The sequence below is a fragment of the Ahaetulla prasina genome, chromosome 10 (assembly GCF_028640845.1).
Source record: "Ahaetulla prasina isolate Xishuangbanna chromosome 10, ASM2864084v1, whole genome shotgun sequence".
NCBI classification, from domain to species: domain Eukaryota; kingdom Metazoa; phylum Chordata; class Lepidosauria; order Squamata; family Colubridae; genus Ahaetulla; species Ahaetulla prasina.
Window position 1 is genome coordinate 22,092,201 of NC_080548.1, and position 23,168 is coordinate 22,115,368.

The window sequence follows — 23,168 nt, forward strand, 5'->3', positions numbered from 1 at the left end:
TTATCCCACCAGACTTGAAATCCTAGGCTTAGAAAACTTGGAACTCCGTCGCCTTCGATAAGACCTAAGTTTAACTCACAGAATCATCTATTGTAATGTCCTTCCTGTTAAAAGACTACTTCAGCTTTAATTGCAATAATACAAGAGCAACCAATAGATTTAAACTTAATGTCAACCGCTTTAATCTAGATTGCAGAAAATATGACTTCTGTAACAGAATCATCAGTGCTTGGAACACTTTACCTGACTCTGTGGTCTCTTCCCATATCCTAAAAGCTTTATCCAAAAACTTTCTACTATTGACCTCACCCCATTCCTAAGAGGACCATAAGGGGCGTGCATAAGCGCACAAACGTGCCTACCGTTCCTGTCCTACTGTTTTTCTTTTCTTCTTCCTATATATATATATGCTTATACCTCCTAATATTTACTCATATATATGTTTATATACTATAGAATCTTTTTGTATGATGTTGTGACAAAATAAATAAAATAAATAAAAATAAAACATGAACACTAGTTTGGGCGATGAAACATTTGCAAGAAAACAACCAAGCTCAGAGACCACCAAGGACCTCTAAGACTTTCTAGGGTTGCAAATCTCAACCAGGCCATCTGAGGATTAGCCATTGCAAACCCATCCTCCTCAGCAGAGCAACACCTAGCTTAAAAAGTTTGGAAAAAACAAAAAAAAGCAACTGAAATGATTAGAGAGACGAGGCAGATCTTTTATGGAGAAAGATGACCACAATTGGGGCTTTTAAGTTTAGACTAAAGGCAATTAAAAGAAGACGTGACAGAGGTATGTCAAAACACGGGGGAAAGTGGAAAAACAAAAAAGTTCTTTTGCTTCTCATAACGTTAGAATTTGAGGCCAACAGTCGGAATAAAGAGCATGGGGAATGAGGACAGATTCAAGAAAGTCCTTCTTTACATGATGCTAAATTAAACAATGGAATTTGTTTCCATTGTTTGCGGGGTGATAGATGCCCGTAGAGAGGCTTTTAAAAAAGAATGGACAAATTTGTACAGGTCTGGCCTATCAGCGGTAAGTCAACCTCCTGGCTGTTTATTGCCGCCCCCCCCCCCCCCGAATTGTAGCCAACATTCCTTCAATACCAGTTTCTGGAGAATGTGCATAGGAAAAAAAAAAAAAAAGCAACTGAAATGATTAGAGAGACGAGGCAGATCTTTTATGGAGAAAGATGACCACAATTGGGGCTTTTAAGTTTAGACTAAAGGCAATTAAAAGAAGACGTGACAGAGGTATGTCAAAACACGGGGGAAAGTGGAAAAACAAAAAAGTTCTTTTGCTTCTCATAACGTTAGAATTTGAGGCCAACAGTCGGAATAAAGAGCATGGGGAATGAGGACAGATTCAAGAAAGTCCTTCTTTACATGATGCTAAATTAAACAATGGAATTTGTTTCCATTGTTTGCGGGGTGATAGATGCCCGTAGAGAGGCTTTTAAAAAAGAATGGACAAATTTGTACAGGTCTGGCCTATCAGCGGTAAGTCAACCTCCTGGCTGTTTATTGCCGCCCCCCCCCCCGAATTGTAGACAACATTCCTTCAGTACCAGTTTCTGGAGAATGTGCATAGGAAAAAAAAACAAAAAAACAAGATAGCCTCCCTTTTGTCCATATTTGTGAACTGTCTGGATTGCGTGAGACTTCCTGTTCTGCATTCCAGAATTTCTGAACTAAATAGAGGAGATTCGTCCGGCCTTTTATGTGCAATCTGTGGCATTCTTGTTCACAGCTCTTTGCCCGAGATCTGTAAATGCTTCAATCCAGATCGCCACCCCTGTTTAAACAGCGTGTTTTTAACCGAGTTTGGCTGAGAGGAGCGAGTTTTTTTTTTTAAAAACAACAACAACGGCCTGCTTGCAACCTAAGACGGTTTGCAACATGGTGAGAATGAAAACAGAAGAAATCGGGAGGTTAGCAAGGGTTCTGCAGCGATTGCACTTGGGGGTCTAAGACAGGAATGTACCCTTGGCAGGAGAGGAGAAAAAAAAAATAGACAGATCTTTAGGCTTGGATTTTGTACACAGCACCCGCTTTGGAGGAGTAGTCTATCTGCCTAGCAAAGGACTTAACATATTAAGCAGCACTCGGCTTCAAAATGTCTGCGACTATTCTTAACTCTGCCGATAGTTCCGAGGCTGGAGAGGAAAGGAATTATAAAATTCAGAACTTGCTTTGGGCATAGAGATTATGGGGCAGGCTTGAAGCCAGGTTTTTTTTTTCTTTAAAAAAAGAAACAAAGCAAAACAGGAAAACTGGGTGTTTCTGAGTGCCGACTTTTGCTCCAGATGCCAAATTCCATGGATTTCTTTGGCGACATCCCAGAGAAGCCAACCGAACACATCCTGACAACGGCGAATGAAAGACCCGACTGCACAGTGCTAAATTTTGTGCGAGCTAGTGTTTGTGGCTTTCCCGTCAGGTGGCGCTGCCAGGAGCCCTATGCGCTAACCCGAACGGTCCCCACTGGCGTATCTGTGAGTCCTGAGCCATACCAACATGGAATGTTGTGCCTCCTGCAGCTGACTCACCCAGGGGCCCTGGCATTGTTTTCCTATGTTGAGTTTGAATGCCAAGAGGAAATCCAAGAACAATAACTCAAAAGTGTGCGGTGTTGTGAGCCAAGCAGCCGGGATCCGGAGGGGCGTGCGAAGCAAAGGTTCGAGGGAGCTGATTATTAAGGTCTGCCACCAACCTGGAATGCAAAGGCAGGCAAGGGGACTCACGCAAGAAGCTAATTTGCCAGGTGACTCAGAGTCTAGCAGAAATGGGGTGACATTTCTGATTAACTGCTAAACAAGGTTTCCTAATCTGTAGGTCATAACTTCTGGTTGTCCTTAGACTCAAAGTCAATACCTATCTTGGGCTTTAATGAAATGCCTGGGGCAAAGAGAAACAAGGGGCCCTGAGCAGGGGTCGTAAAATGAAGCACGAGTCACTTAACGCTCATTTAACAACTGCCTTGCTTTAGCAACAGAATTTTTTTTTTTTAGGGCAAAATTTTTATTTTCCATAGTAATTCCCACAATTTGACCAGTGTACAATACAATCACTTATCCAACAATCAATCCTATACTCAAATTATACTCAATCAGGGCTGCTCGACCGCCACTCCCTCCCTTAATCCTTTCTTCCCTTCTCATCCTTCTTCAACTTTCCCCACCATCCTTCTCGCTTTCCTACTTCCCCACCTCTTTCCCACTTCTCACTACCATCCTTTCTAACCCTCTATCTTCTCCTTCTTCTTCTCCTCCTATTCTTTCTTCTCCCTCCCTTCTTTCCTCCCTACCCACCTGCCTACCTACTTTCTTCCTTCTTTACTCCTCTTTCCTTACCCTTTCCCTTCGGGAGTGGTTACCGAGCAGTCCCGACTTTACACCATTCCAACTTGTTTAATTCTACCATTATTCCTGTACAATGGCAACCAATCAATTTATAGTCTTCTCCTCCCCCCCCCCCCCCCCGAGACTTCCCAGAACAGAATACAGGGTATTGTAACTAACAAACATAATCTAAAATATAACATAAAACATATTCCATTTCACACCATCACACTATCAATTCCCTTCTTTCTTAAACTAATACATAGCAATTCCTAACTTCACTCAAAAACTAATTGATATTTTTTAATCTGATACTTATTTTGAATATAACCGGCCCGGTTACAGCACTGAGACGGCTTTGGTCGCGTTGGTGGATGATCTCTGGAGGGCCAGGGATAGGGGTTGTTCCTCTGCCCTGGTCCTATTAGACCTCTCAGCGGCTTTTGATACCATCGACCATGGTATCCTGCTGCGCCGGTTGAAGGGGTTGGGAGTGGGAGGCACCGTTTACCGGTGGTTCTCCTCCTATCTCTCCGATCGGTCGCAGACGGTGTTGACAGGGGGGCAGAGGTCGGCTCCGAGGCGCCTCACTTGTGGGGTGCCGCAGGGGTCGATTCTCTGGCCCCTTCTGTTCAACATCTATATGAAGCCGCTGGGTGAGATCATCAGTGGCTTTGGTGTGAGGTACCAGCTGTACGCGGATGACACCCAGCTGTACTTTTCCACACCAGGCCACCCCAACGAAGCTATCGAAGTGCTGTCCCGGTGTCTGGAAGCCGTACGGGTCTGGATGGGGAGAAACAGGCTCAAGCTCAATCCCTCCAAGACAGAGTGGCTGTGGATGCCGGCATCCCGGTACAGTCAGCTGAGTCCTCGGCTGACTGTTGGGGGCGAGTCACTGGCCCGATGGAGAGGGTGCGCAATCTGCGTTCTCCTGGATGAACGGCTGTCTTTGAAGATCATTTGACGGCCGTCTCCAGGAGAGCTTTTACCAGGTTCGCCTGGTGCGCCAGTTGCGCCTTTCTAGACCGGGATGCCCTATGCACGGTCACTCACGCCCTCGTGACGTCTCGCCTGGATTACTGCAATGCTCTCTACATGGGGCTCCCCTTGAAGGGCATCCGGAGACTGCAGTTAGTTCAGAATGCGGCTGCGCGGGTGATAGAGGGAGCCCCCCGTGGCTCCCGCGTGACACCTATCCTGCGCAGACTGCACTGGCTACCTGTGCCCTTCTGGGTGCGCTTCAAGGTTTTGGTAACCATCTTTAAAGCGCTCCATGGCATAGGGCCGGGTTACTTACGGGACCACCTACTGCTACCGAATACCTCTCACCGACCCGTGCGCTCTCACAGAGAGGGACTCCTCAGGGTGCCGTCAGCTAGGCAGTGTCGTCTGGCGACACCCAGGGGAAGGGCCTTCTCTGTGGGGGCTCCCACCCTCTGGAACGAACTCCCCCCAGGACTTCGTCAACTTCCGGACCTCCGAACCTTCCGCCGCGAGCTTAAAACATATTTATTCATTTGCGCAGGACTGGGCTAGGTTTTAAATTTGTATTGATTTTAATTGGTTTTAGTATTTATATCATTTTAATTAATTTGGCTTTAGAATAAGTTTTTTAATTGTGATCTTAATCTGTATTTATATGTTTTTATTGGCCTGTGAACCGCCCTGAGTCCTTCGGGAGATAGGGCGGTATACAAATTTGATTAAATAAATAAAATAAATAAAATAAAATAAATAATCAATCCACTTCCTCCATTCCAAAATATATTTTTGTTGTGTGCAGTCTTTCAAGTAGGCAGAAATTTTTGCCATTTCTGCTAAATTTGATACTTTACTAATCCATTCTCCAATTGTAAGTAAGTCTTCTTTCTTCCAATATTGTGCAATCAATAGTCTTGCAGCAGTTATTAAGTTCAAAATCAGTTTTGTCTCTATAACAGTGCAATCTGGAATTATTCCTAATAAAAAGAACTGTGGAACAAACTTGATCTTCTTTTTCAAAATGTTCTGCATAATCCACCATATTTTAATCCAAAAGGCTTTAACTTTTTTGCAAGTCCACCATATATGATAATAGGTAGCATCCTCACAATCACATCTCCAACATTTTGCTTTCACATTTGGATACATACATGACAGTTTTTTAGGATCTAAATGCCATCTATAAAACATTTTATAAAAATTTTCTCTTAAATTTTGTGCTTGCGTGAATTTAACATTCCTCACCCAAATTTTTTCCCATGTTTCTAACATTATAGGTTGTTGAAAATTTTGTGCCCATTTTACCATACAATCTTTAACCAACTCCATTTCTGAATCAATTTCAACCAATACATTATATAATCTCTTTATATGCTGTTGACCTTGATCTTTTATTTGTTTTACCAAATTATCATCACTTTGCCTTATACCAATTTTCTGATCTATTTTCCATCTAGAAATGTTGGGTTCCATTGTGGGCATAAGTTGAGGACTGCCTTAAGGGAGAATTTCAGCAGGATTTAGGTTAGATTCATTGATCAAGGAGGTGGCTTTGGGTCACTTTTGAGAAGCGAAGTGGGTGTGGCAGCATTAGCAATGAAGGTGGGAAGCAGAAACATTTAGCAGCCATTGGGAGGTTTGGGGCAGGAAAATTGGGGACGTTGATTTTTTTTCAAAAAAAAATAAAAATAGGGGACTTAAACCTAGTGAAGGTTTCTCACACCCATAGTAGGAGATGAGTAGTCTGAGCTGGAAGGCGGAGTTAAATACGTCATCAGTTTGGAATCGTTGTGCAGCCACATGAAACCCAAGTCCACCCCCCCCACCTGCCCCCGGTGAATTCAATTTACACTTATCTAGCTCCAATTCAATTTTGACTATTAATTGACAATTAATTGCTAGCTGAGGAATTCTGGGAGTTGGAGTCCACAAGTCTTAAAATTGCCACGATTGGACACCCGTGCTGTAGTGCTTTGAACCCAGCAAGTGTTCCTGGTTATTTGCACCTGACACCCATGTCGCTTTTCCTTTTGTTGAAAGGAAACAAACCTGGCAGTGTCCTGATGCTTTGAACAAGGAGGTTGGGGGAGCTGTCTGCAGCCCCTCCCTCCAAAGCCAGGGGAATGCAAGGCAGATTTAAGAAGAGAGCTGCATGTTTGTTTTGCAATATGGAAACGAAAGAGTTAACCTTGGTTTCCCTGGGGCGATCCGGTTTGTGTTTTATTAATATTAACAGGCTAATTCAGCAATAAAATTGAAAAAGCGGCTTGATGGGATATAAACTGTTACTCTCCAGAAAGGCTTGGCTAATTTCAGCCTGCATTTTATTAGCGTGGATATAAATGTCTATAAACGGAACATTATTGATATTTCATCTCAGCTATACATTTCAGCAATGAGCTTGGTAAGCGAGGTTGCGGCCTTTGACACAAATCAAGCCTAGTGGGAGACAGAAGAGGAGCAGGACTGGGTAACCCATAATCCTGTGAGGATGCTACTGAACCACAGGTAATCCTCGACATACAACCACAGTTAGGAGCAGAATTTCCGTTGCTAAGCAACGTTTAGTGAGAGGCTCCCGATTTTACAAGCTCCCTTGCCAGTTTTATTAAGCAAATCACTGCAGCCGTTAAAGGAATCATGTCATTAAGCGATTCCAGCTCCCCTCATTGACGTTCGCTTGGTGGAAGCCGGCCGGAAGGTTGCAAATAGTGTTAATGTGACCTCGAATGCAAAACAACCGAATTTTGATCACATGGCCTTGAGGATGCCCTGGGGACAGTTGTAAGTGCGAGGATCGGCCATTAGTCCCTTTTTTCAATGATACTGTAACTTTGAATGATTGCTAGACAAATGGTTGTAACTTGAGGACTACAGGTACAGTTCCCATGGCCATATGAACAGCAGCCTCCGTGGATTGTTCCAGGTTTTCCCCACAATTTCTAAGTTAAGTAGTGTTGTGTGCGGTAACAAAGTTTTGCTGGAAGTAGTTATACTTGGCGGAGTCCCCGAAGATGCGACAGTGGCTCTTGGCTTCAAGAGACAATGATTAGCCACAATAGCTAAACGGATCTGCTTACTCAGAGGCAATTAACATCTGGAGAGTGAGAAAGCGGACAGCACATTCTGTGTGTGTTGTGGTTGCTTCCTAGCAAGGCCTGGATGGAAATTCTTTATAACAAAAAGTTGTTTGTGTGCCATTCAAAGACTCTGGGGAAGGACTAACGTGTGAATCGCCCGATTTCTCTTGGAATATATAAATCCAGGTGATAATTCTCTCTTCCTTGCTTTGCATTAAAAATGTTGTTATGCTGTTTAATGATCAACCTTCTCTTGGCATGCTGGTTAGCGACCAACCTTCTCTTGGTATGCTGGTTAATGACCATCCTTCTCCTGGTATGTTAGTTAATGACCACCCTTCTCTTGGTATGCTGCTTAGTGACCAATCTTCTCTTTGCCCAGATCTGCACTTAGTGCTCTAAACAGACCCGGCTCTATAAGAGTTCATTTCAGGCTGTCTCCTTGCACGGATTTATCCCCCACAGACTGAGCTGGCTCACAGTTTGATTGGTCAGCATTTTTTCAGAGACCAGAATTTTTCCTTTCTTTCCTCTCTGGGTTGCACTTGACTAATGGCCAGTGGTGGCGATGAAATTGTCATTTTTCTCTGCGGGAAGATTCAGCGCTGCCCACTATGGAGGAATGGTTGATGAACTTGTCAGGCTTCGCTGAAATGGATCAATTGACTTCTTTGATTAGAAGAAAATATATTACTTAACATTTATTGGGGTCTGGAAGCCTCTTATGGTCTTTTTGCATAAAAATGAGAAAAAAAAAGGAACTTTTGATGTATGGTTCTGAGGATTGGATTGGAGAGGATAGGGTATGGACACAAGAGTAATGAGTTGTAACTTTTGAGAGAGAAGTTAAAATATATTTCTACTTATAATTGTTGGGAAGAATATTAGAAGCCTAACTCTTTTATATCTTTTTCTTTTCTATTTTGCTTCAACTTTTTTTTCCCTTTTCGATCACTTGTCACTTTTTTCTTTTATTTCTTTTTTGTCTTCGTTACTTTATATTCGTTTGTATTTTTTTTTAATCTTTTTGTTTAAGAGTTTCGATAAAAATGGCATACAAAGATGTCGTTTTCTCCTTGGAACCTAAAGTGACATAAGGAGCTTAATGTGAGTATTTGGAGCCTTTCTGATATGTTTTTTCCCCCTGCTTAGCAATAGCAATAGCACTTACATACCGCTTCACAGTGCTTTTACAGCCCTCTCTAAGCGGTTTACAGAGTCAGCCTATTGCCCCCAAGCAATCCGGGTCCTCATTTTACCCACCTCGGAAAGGATGGAAAGCTGAGTCAATCTTGAGCCTGGTGAGATTCTAACTGCCAAATTACAGGCAGCCAGCAGTCAGCAGAAATAGCCTGCAGTACCGCACTCTAACCACTGCGCCACCACAGCTCACTATCTATTGCTTAGGTAGCATCCATGCTATTTTTTATTGCAAAGGTAACATGAGGCCACGACTGTGCCTGCCTGTTCCAGACACTTGGAGTCTTTGAACTGGTGAAAGAGAGGCAGATAAACAAAGAAATGATCACAAGGAAGGGTCTGTAGAAACATGTTTCTAGTCCTCTGCATTTGTATGTGTGTGTCTTAATAAAAACATTATTTACTACTAGTAGAATAGAAAGAAGAAAAGTTTGCTCTCTAGTGTCCCCTCCCCTTTTCTGTTCCTTATTCTTCTTGCCTATGTTGACATGCTGAAGCAAGATAATTCCTTCCTGCAGCAGAACACATCATCTGCATAGTGTGTTAATGGTTTTTTCTTCTTTTTTTCTTTTTTCTTTGTTTTGTTTCCTTAGCTTAGAAGGTCAGCAAATCATCAGGAAATCTAAATTTGCTCGCATCTCAATAAACTTGTGCGCTTAATGCTGTCAGCAGAAGCTGCTGAATTTAGCTAAGTGTATGAGAAACAAAGCTACTGGACGGAGAATTGGGAAGTGATGAGAGCAGAAACACCCAGGAGCTTTAGTTTTGCATACGTCTACATTCCTAAAATTCTCCACTCTCTTATTCAGGGTGCTAAGTTTGAGGACTAGAAGAATACTCAGCAAAACAACATAATTAAATCAAAACTATCATGAAGAAGAATTTCAAGGCGCTAGAAAGTTTGTAACTAATACAAACATTGACTGACCTATAAAAGTGTAATCTCTGGAGTTTAGATTTTTCTTTTCTGATTTCATATCTATATATCTCTATCTACATCTCTATCTCTTCTGTCTGTCCATCTGTATCTATCTATCTATCTATCTATCTATCTATCTATCTATCTATCTATCTATCTATCTATCTATCTATCTATCATCTATCTACAATCTATCTTAAACAATACGGTGATAATTCAACCAGAAAAGTTTAAATACACAATAGCAATTAAAATGAACAAAAATTAAAGAAGAAAACCCACTTAATTAATATAGATTTAGCTCAACCTTTAGCGTATTAAATTCTAAGAGCAGTGTTTTTCAAAGGAGGCAATTTTGAAAAGTATGGAAATCTGAGAGTCCACACATCTTCAATTTGCAAAGTTTGAAAAACACCCATCTAGGTCAGTGGTCAGCAACTTGCGACTCTGGAGCCGCATGTGGCTCTTTCATCCCTCTGCTGCAGCTCCCTGTCGCTCAAAATATGTGTCACAAAACCGCCAATGTGCGACACCCGCTGGCACGCGGTTTATTGAGCTTTTCAGCTCCCAGTAGGCCAACCATGGATAAATCCAAGAAAAGAAAAGTTTCAGAAGAAAACGGAACGTTTAATTCAACTACGTATGCTAGTTTTGTGGCCGCTTAGGAAATAGTCAGGCCCGGGAAGGGTTTTGTGGCTCCCGGTGTTTTCTTTTCTTTGGGAAATGGGTCCAAATGGCTCTTTGTGTGTTTAAGGTTGCTGACCCTTGCTCTAGGCCATATAGAAAGTCATTTATTTATTTGTATCCCACCTGATTATTTACAAATAACTCAAGGCAGTGAACTTATACAACACACCTTCCTCTTCTTACTTTCCCCACAACCACCACCATGTGAGCTGGGTTGGACTGACAGAGAGTGACTGGTCCAAAGTCACCCAATTGGTGTTTCATGCCTAAGGCGGGACTAGAATTCACAGTCTCACGGTTTCTACTCTTGTTTTCCTGAAAATAAGACCCGACTGGAAAATAAGCCCTAGCATGATTTTTCAGGATGCTCGTAATATAAGCCCTACCCCCCAAAATAAGCCCCAGTTAAGATTGTCAGCCAGATGGGTGCATTTAGTACCGTATTTCCCCCAAAATAAGACCTAACCAGAAAATAAGCCATAATGCGTCTTTTGGAGCAAAAATTAATATAAGACCCGGTCTTATTTTGGGGAAAACACGGTAGCCCGGCACCTCAACCACTAGACCAAACTGCCTCTTACTGCTCTATCTTCTCATTTTTGCAATAGAAAGACATTTCAGTAAACTACAGAAGTACCTTCCAAGTATCAGGGTAAGGAAGACTATTCTAAGGTCACCTGGTATTTTCCAGATGTTTTTGACTGAAGTCCCCATTGGCTCCAACCCAGCATAGTTTATAGCAAAGCATTGGAGGAAGTGTCATCCAAAACATCTGGAGGACATCAGATGTTGGTCTAAGGAGCCGTGAGAGGCCATTTTACATTTTTAATTTCACTTAGCCCAAAGCTACCTTTTGTGGTTGCTGCTTATAGAGAGAGAGAAAGGGGGAAAAAAAACCTATTCCTGTCTGATTGACAGGAAGGCCTGCCCTTTAAAAAGGGAAGAAAACATCTGGAGTGACCATGGTCTTAGCTGCTAAATAACACTCCAGAGGCAAAGTTAGGCTGACCTTCAGCTAATATTTTGGTTTTAAAAGCAGCGGTATCATCTCAGGAATGGAAAGGGAAATCTTTTACTATTTGCAATAATATCGTTCTAGCAGATAAACTCCATCTGTGCCAGGGTCTTTCCAGATAGAAATATTGGATGCAGATGTTTAATTTTTTTTTTTTTTTGGTCTTTCTCCTTAAGACCACAAATGTATGTTCGTATGTTCCCATATAACCACAGCTGTGTTTCCCCCCCTCCAGTGTTTGATTTTTGTCCTTGTCCCCCTTCCTTTTTTTTTAAGAACTCCTTTTTTTTCCTTTTTATCTTGAATGTTTGGTTGATGTTTGGTTTGTCCCAATAATAAAAAAAAAAGAACGTTAAAAAGCAGCGGAACAATAAAACTAAAAAAGGCAATGGGGAAAGGCTGTTTACAGTGTTCCTGCCCTCTGAGCTTTCATCATCTCCATGCCCTCCTTTTTATTTTGAATATTTCTGGGCTAAATATTTTTCTCCACATGAAGGCAACATATAAATATTTATGATAAAAGGACCCCTGTTCCCTTTTCAACCCTAAATTTTCTGCAACAATAATTGGAACCCTGCCATTGGAATGCAGTTAAGTGGGGAAAACGGAGAATCCATCACTTGAATGGGTGGGGCATGATAATTTATATTTTAGTGCAATTTTCTGGCCCGTCTAAAGCTGCAAAGAAAGCTGTGGAAACAGCTGATCAAAAAGAAGGCAAGAAAAGAAAAAGTTCTTGCCCAAGAAGGGTAATTTTGCACAATGGCGAGGAAGACCTAGATGGAATGAGGAAGATCTAGAAGGAAGCGGTTAGGCTGTTATAGGGACATCCAGGGACATTGATTGGAAGGAGATTTTGAACAAAGGAAAACACGTCTTCACATGGTACAAATTACCTTGCGGACCAGGGGTGCTATTCAGCAGGTTCTGACAGGTTCTGGAGAACCGGTAGCGGAAATTTTGAGTAGTTCAGAGAACCGGCAAATACCACCTCTGGGCTGGGCCCAGAGTGGGGTGGGAATGGGGATTTTGCAATAGCCTTCCCCTGGAGTGGGATGGGAATGGAGAGTTTGCAGTATCCTTCCCCTGCCATGCCCACCAAGCCACACCCACCAAGCCATGCCCACAGAACCGGTAGTAAAAAAAATGAATTCCACCGCTGTTGAGGACCTTATTGCCAGAATATGTGATGAGAGCCTTGAACATGGATGACTTGAAAATGAATTGGGTAAATTCATGGAGGACAAGTCTATTAAGGACTATTGCTCTTGAAGACCCAGCCTTAACTTCTAGTTGTGAGCAGCCTAGCTCCAAACACCAGTTGGAGGAGAATGGCCGGGGAGCAACATGCCTCTGTCTTCTTTTTACATGCATCATAGAAGCTGTCATTTTGGCCGTAATGAGAAGTAAGATGTTGGACTAAGATAGGAGTTTCCCAACCTTGACAAGTTTAAGACTCACGGACTTCAATTCCCAGAACTCCCTGGCCAGCTATAGTCATAAAAATTATGATCTTGTGTGTGGATTGAAGACTAAATAGCCTTGTGAAGACAAATAACCGTGGCTGAACTGCAGTGGCCAAGCTCCAAGAAAATTCCTTGTGTGTCCAATCACACTTGGCCAATAAAATTCTATTCTGTTCTGTTCTGTTCTGTTCTGTTCTGTTCTGTTCTGTTCTATTCTATTCTATTCTATTCTATTCTATTCTATTCTATTCTTTGAGAACTATTTGGATTTCTGGAAGGTATTTATTACCAGGAGAATAATACAACACAACCTTGACAACATAGCACAACATAGGAGAACAAACCCATCAGGGCAAGATTCAGCAGTCCATCTGCGCCACGGTGGCACAGTGGTTAGAGTCCAGTACTGCAGGCTACTTCTGCTGCCTGCTGGCTGCCTGCAATTTGGCAGATTGAATCTCACCAGGCTTAAGGTTGACTCAGCCTACCATCCTTCCCAGGCGGGTAAAATGAGGACCCAAATTGTTGGGGGCAATAGGCTGACTCGTTAAACTGCTTAGAGAGGACTGTAAAGCACTGTGAAGCGGTATATAAGTCTTAAGTGCTATTGCTATTGCATTTAAAAGACAAAGGCCACTCTTCTGAAGGCAGCAAAGTCCACGTTTTGGACAGAGGGGATCTCTGATTTAAAAAAGGGGTCAAAGCAGTGGTGAAATCTAAATTTTTTTATTACCGGTTCTGTGGGTGTGGCTTGGTGGGCGTGGTGTGGCTTGAGCGTGGCAGGAAAAGGATACTGCCAAATCTTCATTCCCACCCCACTCCAGGGGAAGGATACTGCCAAATCCCCATTCCCTCCCCACTCTGGGGAGGTGGTATTTGCCGGTTCTCCGAACTACTCAAAATTTCCGCTACCGGTTCTCTAGAACCTGTCAGAACCTGCTGGATTTCACCCCTGGGTCAAAGGGACCATCTATGTCAAAACTGAACAGCCCTTCTCTCAACAGAGGGGGAGGGATAGACATCATCTATCTCCAATCTACAACACGGTCCTTTCAGCAGTTCCAAGAAGGCTCCACACCCATTTGCACCACTCGGGTGACCCTGAGGACACAGATAAACCTCCCAAGTGGCCTCAACAACTCTCTAAAAGGATGCAAATGACTAGCTGACTGCAAGGAATATACAGCAAATCCTTCCATTCCCCACTACCATCCGGTCTGAGCTGAAGTAGCTTCTTAGATGAGAAGCCAAATAAAAGTCTTCAAAGAAAAACAAGAAAGTCTAGTTGCCTCTTGAAAAAAAAGCACCTTTGGCAGCTTATTTAGGAGCTGGTCCTGCTCAGCCTCTACCTAATGTAATTAAGGTGTAGTTACTCTTGAATTTCTTTCTCCCCATAAGCCTCCCCACTGCCTTGACCCAAGGTGCCTCTTACAATGGTCTTGCCCAAAGGTGTTTTTTTCCCCAAAAGGCAACTAGACATTCTGGTTTGGTTTGGTTTTTTCCTTTGAGAGCATTTCACTTATCATCTGAAGAAGCTTCTTCTTTTTTTAGCAAGTTTTTTTATTTTATTTGCATTTATATCCCGCCCTTCTCCGAAGACTCAGGGCGGCTTACACTATGTCAAGCAATAGTCTTCATCCATTTGTATATTATATACAAAGTCAACTTATTGCCACCAACAATCTGGGTCCTCATTTTACCTACCTTATAAAGGATGGAAGGCTGAGTCAACTTTGGGCCTGGTGGGACTTGAACCTGCAGAAATTGCAAGCAACTGCTGTTAATAACAGACTGCATTAGTCTGTTGAGCCACCAGAGGCCCAGTTTTATTGATTTTTTAGTTTCCCCCCCCTACACACATACCTGATTTATGAACAGAGTATTGGTCATATCATATCTTATACAATTCAATATATTCAAATATATTTTACTTAATTAGTTTTTACCAAAATGTTCTGTTTTCATAGTTTTTATTCATTTCCTAATATTTCCTTGCTCGTTTTATTAAGTCACATCTTCTTTCGCCCTCAAGTTCTAATTTCTCCATTTTTAGTGTTCATTCTCTTTCATTCTTTTTTTTTTTAACTATTTCAATTTTTATCCTAATATATTCAAATATTTTCGGGGTTGCCTTTCTTCCATTTCATCTTTTGCTTTTCACACCAATCCTTTCTTCTCCTCTCACTGCTTTCCCTCCCTCCTTTCTTCCTCCCTCCTTTCTTCTCTTCTCTCCTACTCCTTCTCTACTTCCCTTCCTTTCTCCCCCTCCACCCTACTTCCTCCCTATCTAGCCTTCTTTCCTACTCTTATTTCCCCTACCTTTCATCCTCTCCTCTTCCCTTTCTTCTTTCTCTCTCCCTCCTCAGCTGAAGAAGCTTCTTGAATGAGAAGCGAAATGTTTTTAAAGGAAAAAAACAACAGCCCAAGAATGTCCCATTGTCTTTTGGAAAAAGACACCTTTGGGACAACCATGACCTGGATGATTGAGGCTCTCCACAGACATTTGCAATGATCTTGTTTTCCTCTTCTGCTTTTCCAGGATTAGTAAAATATCCCATCACAAGTTTCCATTTCTTTCATCGCTGGCTGTGCTAGGATAGTAGCGTCTGAAGGCCCACAGACTTGGTAACAATATTGGGAAAAGCTAATAAGTTTTAAAATACTGCTTTTGTTAGACCCACCGTGCTTGGTCTGAACACGCCACAGTGATCTAATTCTGACATAATACTAAACCACAAAACAATATTTCACACCCTGTCCTGGAGTCACAGGTCTCAAAACCAAAACCAAACAAATCCCTTGGTGGCTTAGTGCGATATTTAAACCTAGCATGGAGTTAGGAATAAGGAAAGCAATCTTAATAGCAGTGGTTTCATACAAAATGCTTCACCTGTTTGTCGAATTTAAACCACATTCTGGATTTTAACGATGCCTTGGACTCAAGGAACCAATAAGTTTGTAACCGACCTGGTTAAGTGTTTTGTATGAATAGTATAATACCATGATGGCGAACCTATGGCATGCGTGCCACAAATGGCACGTGGAGCCATATTGCGAGCATTGCCCTAGCTCAGCTCCAGCATGCATGGAGCTGTTTCCAGCCTCCAGAGGGCCTCCAGGGTGTGTGTGTGGGGAGAAGGCCATTTTCGCCCTCCCCAGGCTCCAAGAAAGGCTCTGGAGCCTCGGGAGGTAGAAAAATGGGCCTACCGGGCCCACCGGGCCGTCATGTGCCAAAAATGGGGGGAGTGGGGGGGAGTTGCACGCAGATGCCTGAGGACTGGGGTGCATTGAATTATGGATGTGGGCACGTGCAAACCCACCCACCCCAGCGCTCCCCGCTTCTGGCACATGACAGCAAAAAAGGTTATCTATCACCGGTATAGTAAGTTCCGTTGCTGGTTTATGGAGATTATATGCTGGTTTATGGAGATTAGCTCCAGATTAGCTCCATACTTGAAGCTGGGACTATTTTGCAACAAAAAGAAAAATGAAAAATAAAAGCTTGTCTTAATCACCAACCTATGGAAGTTGTAATTATGATTTTTCATTCTGTTTTGTAATTGCTCTGATGATCCTTTTATGGGCCAAGTCCGAGTACTCTATAACCTTTCATTTAAAATAGAATAGAATAACAGAGTTGGAAGGGACCTTGGAGGTCTTCTAGTCCAACCCCCTGCCCAGGCAGGAAACCCTACACCACATTCAGACAAATGGTTATCCAACATCATCTTAAAAATTTCCAGTGTTCATAACTTCTGGAGGCAAGTTGTTCCACTGATTAATTGTTCTCACTGTCAGGAAATTTCTCCTTAGTTCTAAGTTGTTTCTCTCCTTGATTAGTTTCCACCCACTGCTTCTCGTTCTACCTTCAGGTGCTTTGGAGAATAGTTTGACTCCCTCTTCTTTGTGGCAGCACCTGTCGGAGATACCAGCCCCAGCCTCCCAAATCGTGTTGGACTCCTTGTCTCAACTCTACAAAATGTTCTTTTGCCCATTTTTTACAAGGCTGAGTAATTCAGCATTAGGAAAGGAAAAGGAAGTGAACTAACTCTCGGAAAGGACATCTGCTGGGTGGGAGCCGTCTAATAGGACTGTGAGTGATTCATATCACAAGAGGTTGGGCTTGGGGATATAAAGAGGTCTTCCTTGCAAACCAGATGGCATCAGGATGCAACTGAAGAGGGAGAGGCTTCCCAAGGAGAAGAGGATACAGGAGGATATATTTGGCTCGTTTAAGCGTGCGATATCATCAGCTTGATTTTTTTCTTCTTTCATTTTTATCCTTGACCCTCTTAGGGTCACTACGTCATAATTTCTGCCTTTGGGTTATAGCAGGGTACCATTTGCTCACCCCTACAAAGGTTGTGCTCCAGGAATGCAGGCTGCTTTAGGGTTTTTTTTCTCTCCCAAATGGGATGCGCACGTCCCACCTGGTGTCTCTCGAAATTCCAGCTGGACTTGGCAAGAGACATGGAAAGCAAGCCATGTCTTGGACTATAAAGAAATGGCCTGCCCTGCTTCAATGTGACCTTTGCTTTTTGCCATTGCGCCATTGTTGCTCAGTGTACAACATGGATGACCTAAGCCATGTCCAAGGAGGTCTCACAGCATGCTGGCCCACTGAAGCTTCATGCGCATTGTGGATTTTATGTCGGAACATAGTAAATTGGAACGCACGTAAGGTCTCTGTGCTACCACAGTGGCCGCAGAGTTGGGCTTCTGTTTGCTTATGCCAAGAGCCACATTGGGACTCTGTGTACTGGGTCACAGGACCCATGCCAAAATGGACGAGGCCACAACAAAAACTGGGACTGATTTCATTGAATATCACAGTAATCGAAGCTAACTCCATTTATTTATTTAACCTACGATGAAAAGGTTAAAAAGCACATCACAACTACATTTTCAATGAGCGAATATGAAACTATTTCGCTCTATTTACATGTTCAAAGGTAAACTATTTATATAGTCAATCCATGGATGGACTTGCATACAGAAAGTCTCTGAGATTTCCCTGGTATGCGCTCAAAGGATGCTGTTTTGGAGCACCATAGCTACATTCCAAAGAGGAGAGCTTTCCCCATTGATGGAGGAGACTAGGGCACTTGCCATTTACTTATTAACTAAGTGCAGCTATTATGGGCAGGGATTCGATGGTTCAGTGGCTAAGACGCTGAGCTTGTCAATCGAAAGGTCAGCAGTTCAGCGGTTTGAATCCCTAGTGCCACGTGACGGGGTGAGCTCCCGTTACTTGTCCCAGATTCTGCCAACCGAGCAGTTCGAAAGCATGTAAAAAAAAAATGCAAGTAGAAAAATAGGGACCAACTTTGGTGGGAAGGAAACAGGGTTCCATGCACCTTTGAGATTTAGTCATGCCGGCCACATGACCACGGAGACTTCTTTGGACAGCGCTGGCTCTTCGGCTTTGAAATGGAGATGAGCACTGCCCCCTAGAATCAGGAACAACTAACACATTGGTGTGAGGGGAACCTTTACAGTTATTACGAGTATTCTGCAGTTGTGTCTTTCATAATCTTCCCCACTCACAGTATTGCAAATGACAGTTTGATGGCACCTTTGTGTAGGTCTCTGAGAATTGGGCCCAAGCTTAGGGAGAAATATATGGTGCTATGGGTTATAACCCTTTAAATGAGCGACCTCAAATTAAAGTGCCTTGAATTGACTGTACGTCTCTTATTGTGACTTGAGTTGAGCCAAGACTATTATTGACTTGTTTTTTTTCTGCCTTGGTCGTTTCAAACTTTCAGAAAATAGTCAAGGATGATAATCATATCTGAATATCTGTGTGTTGTGGAATCATTGCATCACACTGATTTTAAGTCATAGATTATATAGATTATCATAGTATCCAAGTCCTGATGTATTAGAATGAGTATAGCACTCAAGTTCACATACTGGGAAATATCTCTCTCTCTCTCTCTCTCTCTCTCTCTCTCTCTCTTTTCAACTTTAAAGCCTTCTTCAGAGAGAAAACTATCATAATAGTAAAACCTCAAGTTGAAAATTTTGTCCCTGAGATGCTCATTTATAATTTGCAGGAATTTTAAAACCAGTGACATCTTAGTTAAAATAACTGGTATGTTATATATATTTTGTACCGATTCATAATTTGGGCAATGAATTGAATGCCCAAAGAAAGTATTTTCTAGTTGTTAAATATTGGTAAAGTTTTGGGTGGCAATGGTGGTGGAGAATGCCTTTTTTGGTTCTTAGCACACCATTTCTAAAAATTATCTCTGCTATTTCTTCTGTTAATTTTTTTGGAACTTTTATGGATTTGGGGATATTCCAACTGTTAGAAGATAAAATATTTTTGTTTAAGGTATGCCTTAAGGCAAGGGTTTCCAACATCGGTAACTTTATGATTGGTAGACTTCAATTCCCAGCTGGTTGAGGAATTTTCGGAATTGGAAGTCCACAAATCATAAAGTTGCCAAGGTTGGAGATCCCTGCCTTAAGGCCAAGTTGACTGCTAGATTTAGCTTTTTTCGGTCCTGTCTTAGAAATGTAACGAATTGTCCTCCTGAGACCATTGATGAGCTATTATCCTTCTAATTAAAACAAACTCAATCATGGAGCTTGAAGAGAAAAACAAAATAAGTCCCATTCTTTGTATTGACTTTCTGCTTTTTTTTGTTTTGTTTTTTAAGGTGCCGATTCTCTACGAAGCCTTATGAAATCAAGGAAAAGGACCAACCAATTGTCAGTTTTTGTTTGAGACCCAGGCAAGGGAAATAAACTGAGCGGCAAACATGGCTGACTACTCGACTTACAAAGAGACCTCCAATCGGCATTTGCGCTTCAAACTTCAGAGTCTCAGCCGCCGCCTTGATGAGTTAGAAGAAGCAACAAGAAATCTCCAGAAAGCCGAGGATGAGTTATTAGACTTGCAGGATAAAGTGATCCAGGCGGAAGGCAGCAACTCCAGCATGTTGGCTGATGTGGAGACCTTGAGAAAGAGAGTTTTGAAAATAGAAGGCAAGGACGAGGAGATCCGAAAGGCAGAGGAGCTCTGCCACGTGATGAAGACCAAGCTGGAGGAAGAGGAGAGCCTTACCCGAGAACTGAAATCTGAAATCGAGAGGCTCCAGAAGCGAATGGCTGAGCTGGAGAAGCTGGAGGAGGCTTTTGGTCGGAGTAAGAACGACTGTACTCAGCTTTGCCTCAGTCTCAATGAGGAGAAAAACCTGACCAAGAAGATTTCGACAGAACTGGAAATTCTTCGGGCGAAAGTGAAAGAACTGGAACAGTCCGAAGACCGGCTGGATAAAACAGAGCAAAGCTTAGTGAGTGAACTGGACAAATTGAAATCTTTAGCCCTCATTTTTGTCAACGAAAGAAAACATTTCACCGAAAAGGAGAAGCAGAGCGAAAAGCTGATACAAGAGCTCACCCTAAAGCTGGAACAGAATAATAAACTCAATCGGGCTGACCAAACGCGCAATACATCAAACCTGCTGGAGAGATCATCCAACAGTATAATTGACAGAAATGACTTGAGGATTGAGGTTGACTTGACAACTTCAGCATTATCCTCAAAAGAAACAAGGAGGAAAGCTAGCTTGGATTACCTAAAACATGTGGAAAACGAAACTCGAAACAAATCGGAAAACCAGAAGAATAAAAACCAAGAAGACAACAAAGTGAGGGACCTCAATCAAGAAATTGAGAAGCTGAAGACCCAAATGAAACACTTCGAGTCTTTAGAAGAGGAGCTGAAAACCCTAAGAGCCAAAAACAATGACCTCCATGACAACTACTTGAGCGAACAGAATAAGAATAAGATCCTCGTGGGCCAGCTGGAAGAAATAAAGACAGAGATGAAAAAGCAGAAAGAGCTGGAGAATGGTGAAGCAGAGATGGAGGAAGTGAATGTGCCCAGCCGAGCTAAGCATGACCGACCTAAGCATCGAATGGTTACAACCGAGTCAGCGGTTTCTAAGCATAAGTCACGGGAACTTTCACCTCAACACCGGCGGGAGAGGCTACGCAATCGAGAATTGAATAATGAAAGTTACGGCCAAAGTAGCAAACGAGTTACAAGCCCTAATATGAACAGCAGACGGGTAGCCAAAACATCTGGCACATGTACTGCATTAGACTCGTTATCAACTGATGCTAAACGGGTAGAAGACAAATCCATCTTAGGTGTGAACAGTTCTCCATCAAAAGACGACGGCACCTCTGCCACTGAAGTGAAGAAGTCTAGGGAACAGCCTTCGGTGCTTAGCCGTTATCCACCTGCAGCCCAGGAGAATAAATCTTGGAAGGCCTCTCCAAAACCCAAACCTGAAAATACCACAAGGAATAGAGTTGAAAAAGGACCTCAACCACTGAACGATGCTCATGACGTTAAGCCCGATGAACCTGAAGATCAGTCCAGCAAACCAGAATTCACAGGACCGTCTTCTGAAAAGGGACTAAAGATGCATGCCGCAGAGCCGCTGGCTCTTACAACGGAGACTCGCACCTCCAAAACTAACGGTGGGCCACCCAATGGCGCTGCTTTGTCCTATGGGCAGCATCCCTCGGGAGAAAGCCCAGCTTCCGAGTCAGTGAGCTTGAAGACGGAAACCTCATTTTCGGCTCGCAGGCAGCCCTTGGAAGAAGACCCTCAAAAGGCAGTCAACTTCCAAAATCGAGAGCCCGTGGATCTTCCATTTGAAATGACAAAGCCTTCACTTTTATCGAAGCCTTGGTTCGTTTCGAAAAACGGTAGTTCGCCGAATCATCCAATTCCTCAAAGAGGGGAAACAGACCAAACTCTTTTCTCAACTGTAAACTGCAACAATTTGGACCTAAAAGCAACAAGGTCCAAAGCTGCCAATCCCAGCCGGATCGAGAGAGCAGGCATCGAGGAAGGGACAAGCAAAATCGGAAACATCTCTACTACTTTAGACTTAGGGATAAGAAAAGAGGTCGCTTCCCGGGAATTCGCCGCCTCCCGGGGATCCGTTCACACGTCTTCCTTGGAAAATGATAGACATGCCAGCAGCGAAGAAGACCTCAGTCGGCCATCCAAAATGACACCGGCCGGGGCAATGTCAGGCTTAAAATCCCGACGGCCATTTAGTCCGCGGGAAGCGCTACGCTCCAAAGCCATCATCAAACCTGCAATTGTGGAGAAAGACGTGAAAGAAGTCATGGGTGGTGTGGGTTCTGGTCTGGAAGCCCCCTGTGAAAAACAGCCTCCCCCTTGTAAGACAGTAGCCCATAAAATGACCAGCAGTATCACTATTTACCCATCTGAGCCAATGACTCCAAGGACCAGCCTCATGGACCCTACAAAGGAGCAGCTACATGCAACACTTCAAGCCATTCCAAGCCAGCTGTCTCCAGGAGGAGAGGCAACCACCGTTCCCAATGACTTCTCACTTAACAGGAGCAGCATAACTTTAAAGTTACCAGAGACTGATAAAAATGGAGACTCTGTTCTGAGGAGCCGAGTAGAAACAGTCATTTCCAAAAGTAGTATTACAATAAGGCCTTCGGAGGCCACCGAAAGAAACAGTGAACCACCCCTGGAGACGGTCAGTTGGAAGAGTCACGGCAATCTGGCGACAAACTCCTCCGAGGCCAAGCACGTCACAGTAAGAAGCTCATGGCGGACAAGGCGAGGATTGCGTTCTTTGGAAGACTCTCTAGCCAACGAGGTTGACCATGTAAATCCTCGGACTCCATGTAGGTCATCGACTGACCCTTCTAAACCGGAAGGGACCACGGCACGCATCTATGCGATTGAACAGAATTCCAGACGGGCGAGTGCCGGGTCGAATTCTTGGAATACTCCAGAATTAGACTCTAGAAGGACCAAAAGTAACTTGAGCGCATCCGAGATGCTTAACCAGAAAAGCTGCGTCAATGATCTTGTGGCCGCTTCCTCTTGGAATTGCACAGTAATGCCAGTAAGTTTGACATCCTTTTTTTTTTTTTGGTTCTGAAATAACTGCATTGTTAAAATAAGGCGGAAGGGGGCTGTTTATATAAAAAGGGGAAATTACCCTTTTTTGGGCCTGGGAGCTTTGCTTTGAACAAGACGACCATCCTACCATCCTTTCCAATAATAATCAGAGTTAATCACCCATGCAGGTAGTCCCTGACTTACAGCAGTTCATTTAGCGACTGTTCAAAGTTACGACGACATTGGAAAAAAAGTGAGATATGACCATTTTTCACACTTACAACCGTTGCCGCATCCCCATGGTCACATGATCAAAATTCGGATGCTTGGCACCCGAGACTCATATTTATGATGGTTCCCGGGATCATGCGATCCCCTGTTGTGACCTTCTGACAAACAAAGTCGATGGGGAAGCCAGATTTACTTAACAATCACATCTCTAATTTAAAAACTATAGTGATTCACTTAACAACTGTCGCAGGAACGGTCATAAAATGGGACGCGTTTCACGTAGCAGATCTCTCGCTTAGCAACAAAAATTT

General features: G+C 43.0%; 1 protein-coding gene across 1 annotated transcript in view; it reads left to right on the forward strand.

Annotated features, from left to right (window-relative positions):
* Positions 1–23,168, forward strand: part of LUZP1 (leucine zipper protein 1) — a 76,449-nt gene that overhangs the window by 40,663 nt on the left and 12,618 nt on the right. The window contains exon 2 of the mRNA XM_058195389.1: positions 19,376–22,630. Within this exon, the coding sequence (XP_058051372.1) occupies positions 19,478–22,630 (3,153 nt within the window). The 5' untranslated portion in view covers positions 19,376–19,477. The remainder of the gene's footprint in view (positions 1–19,375; positions 22,631–23,168) is intronic.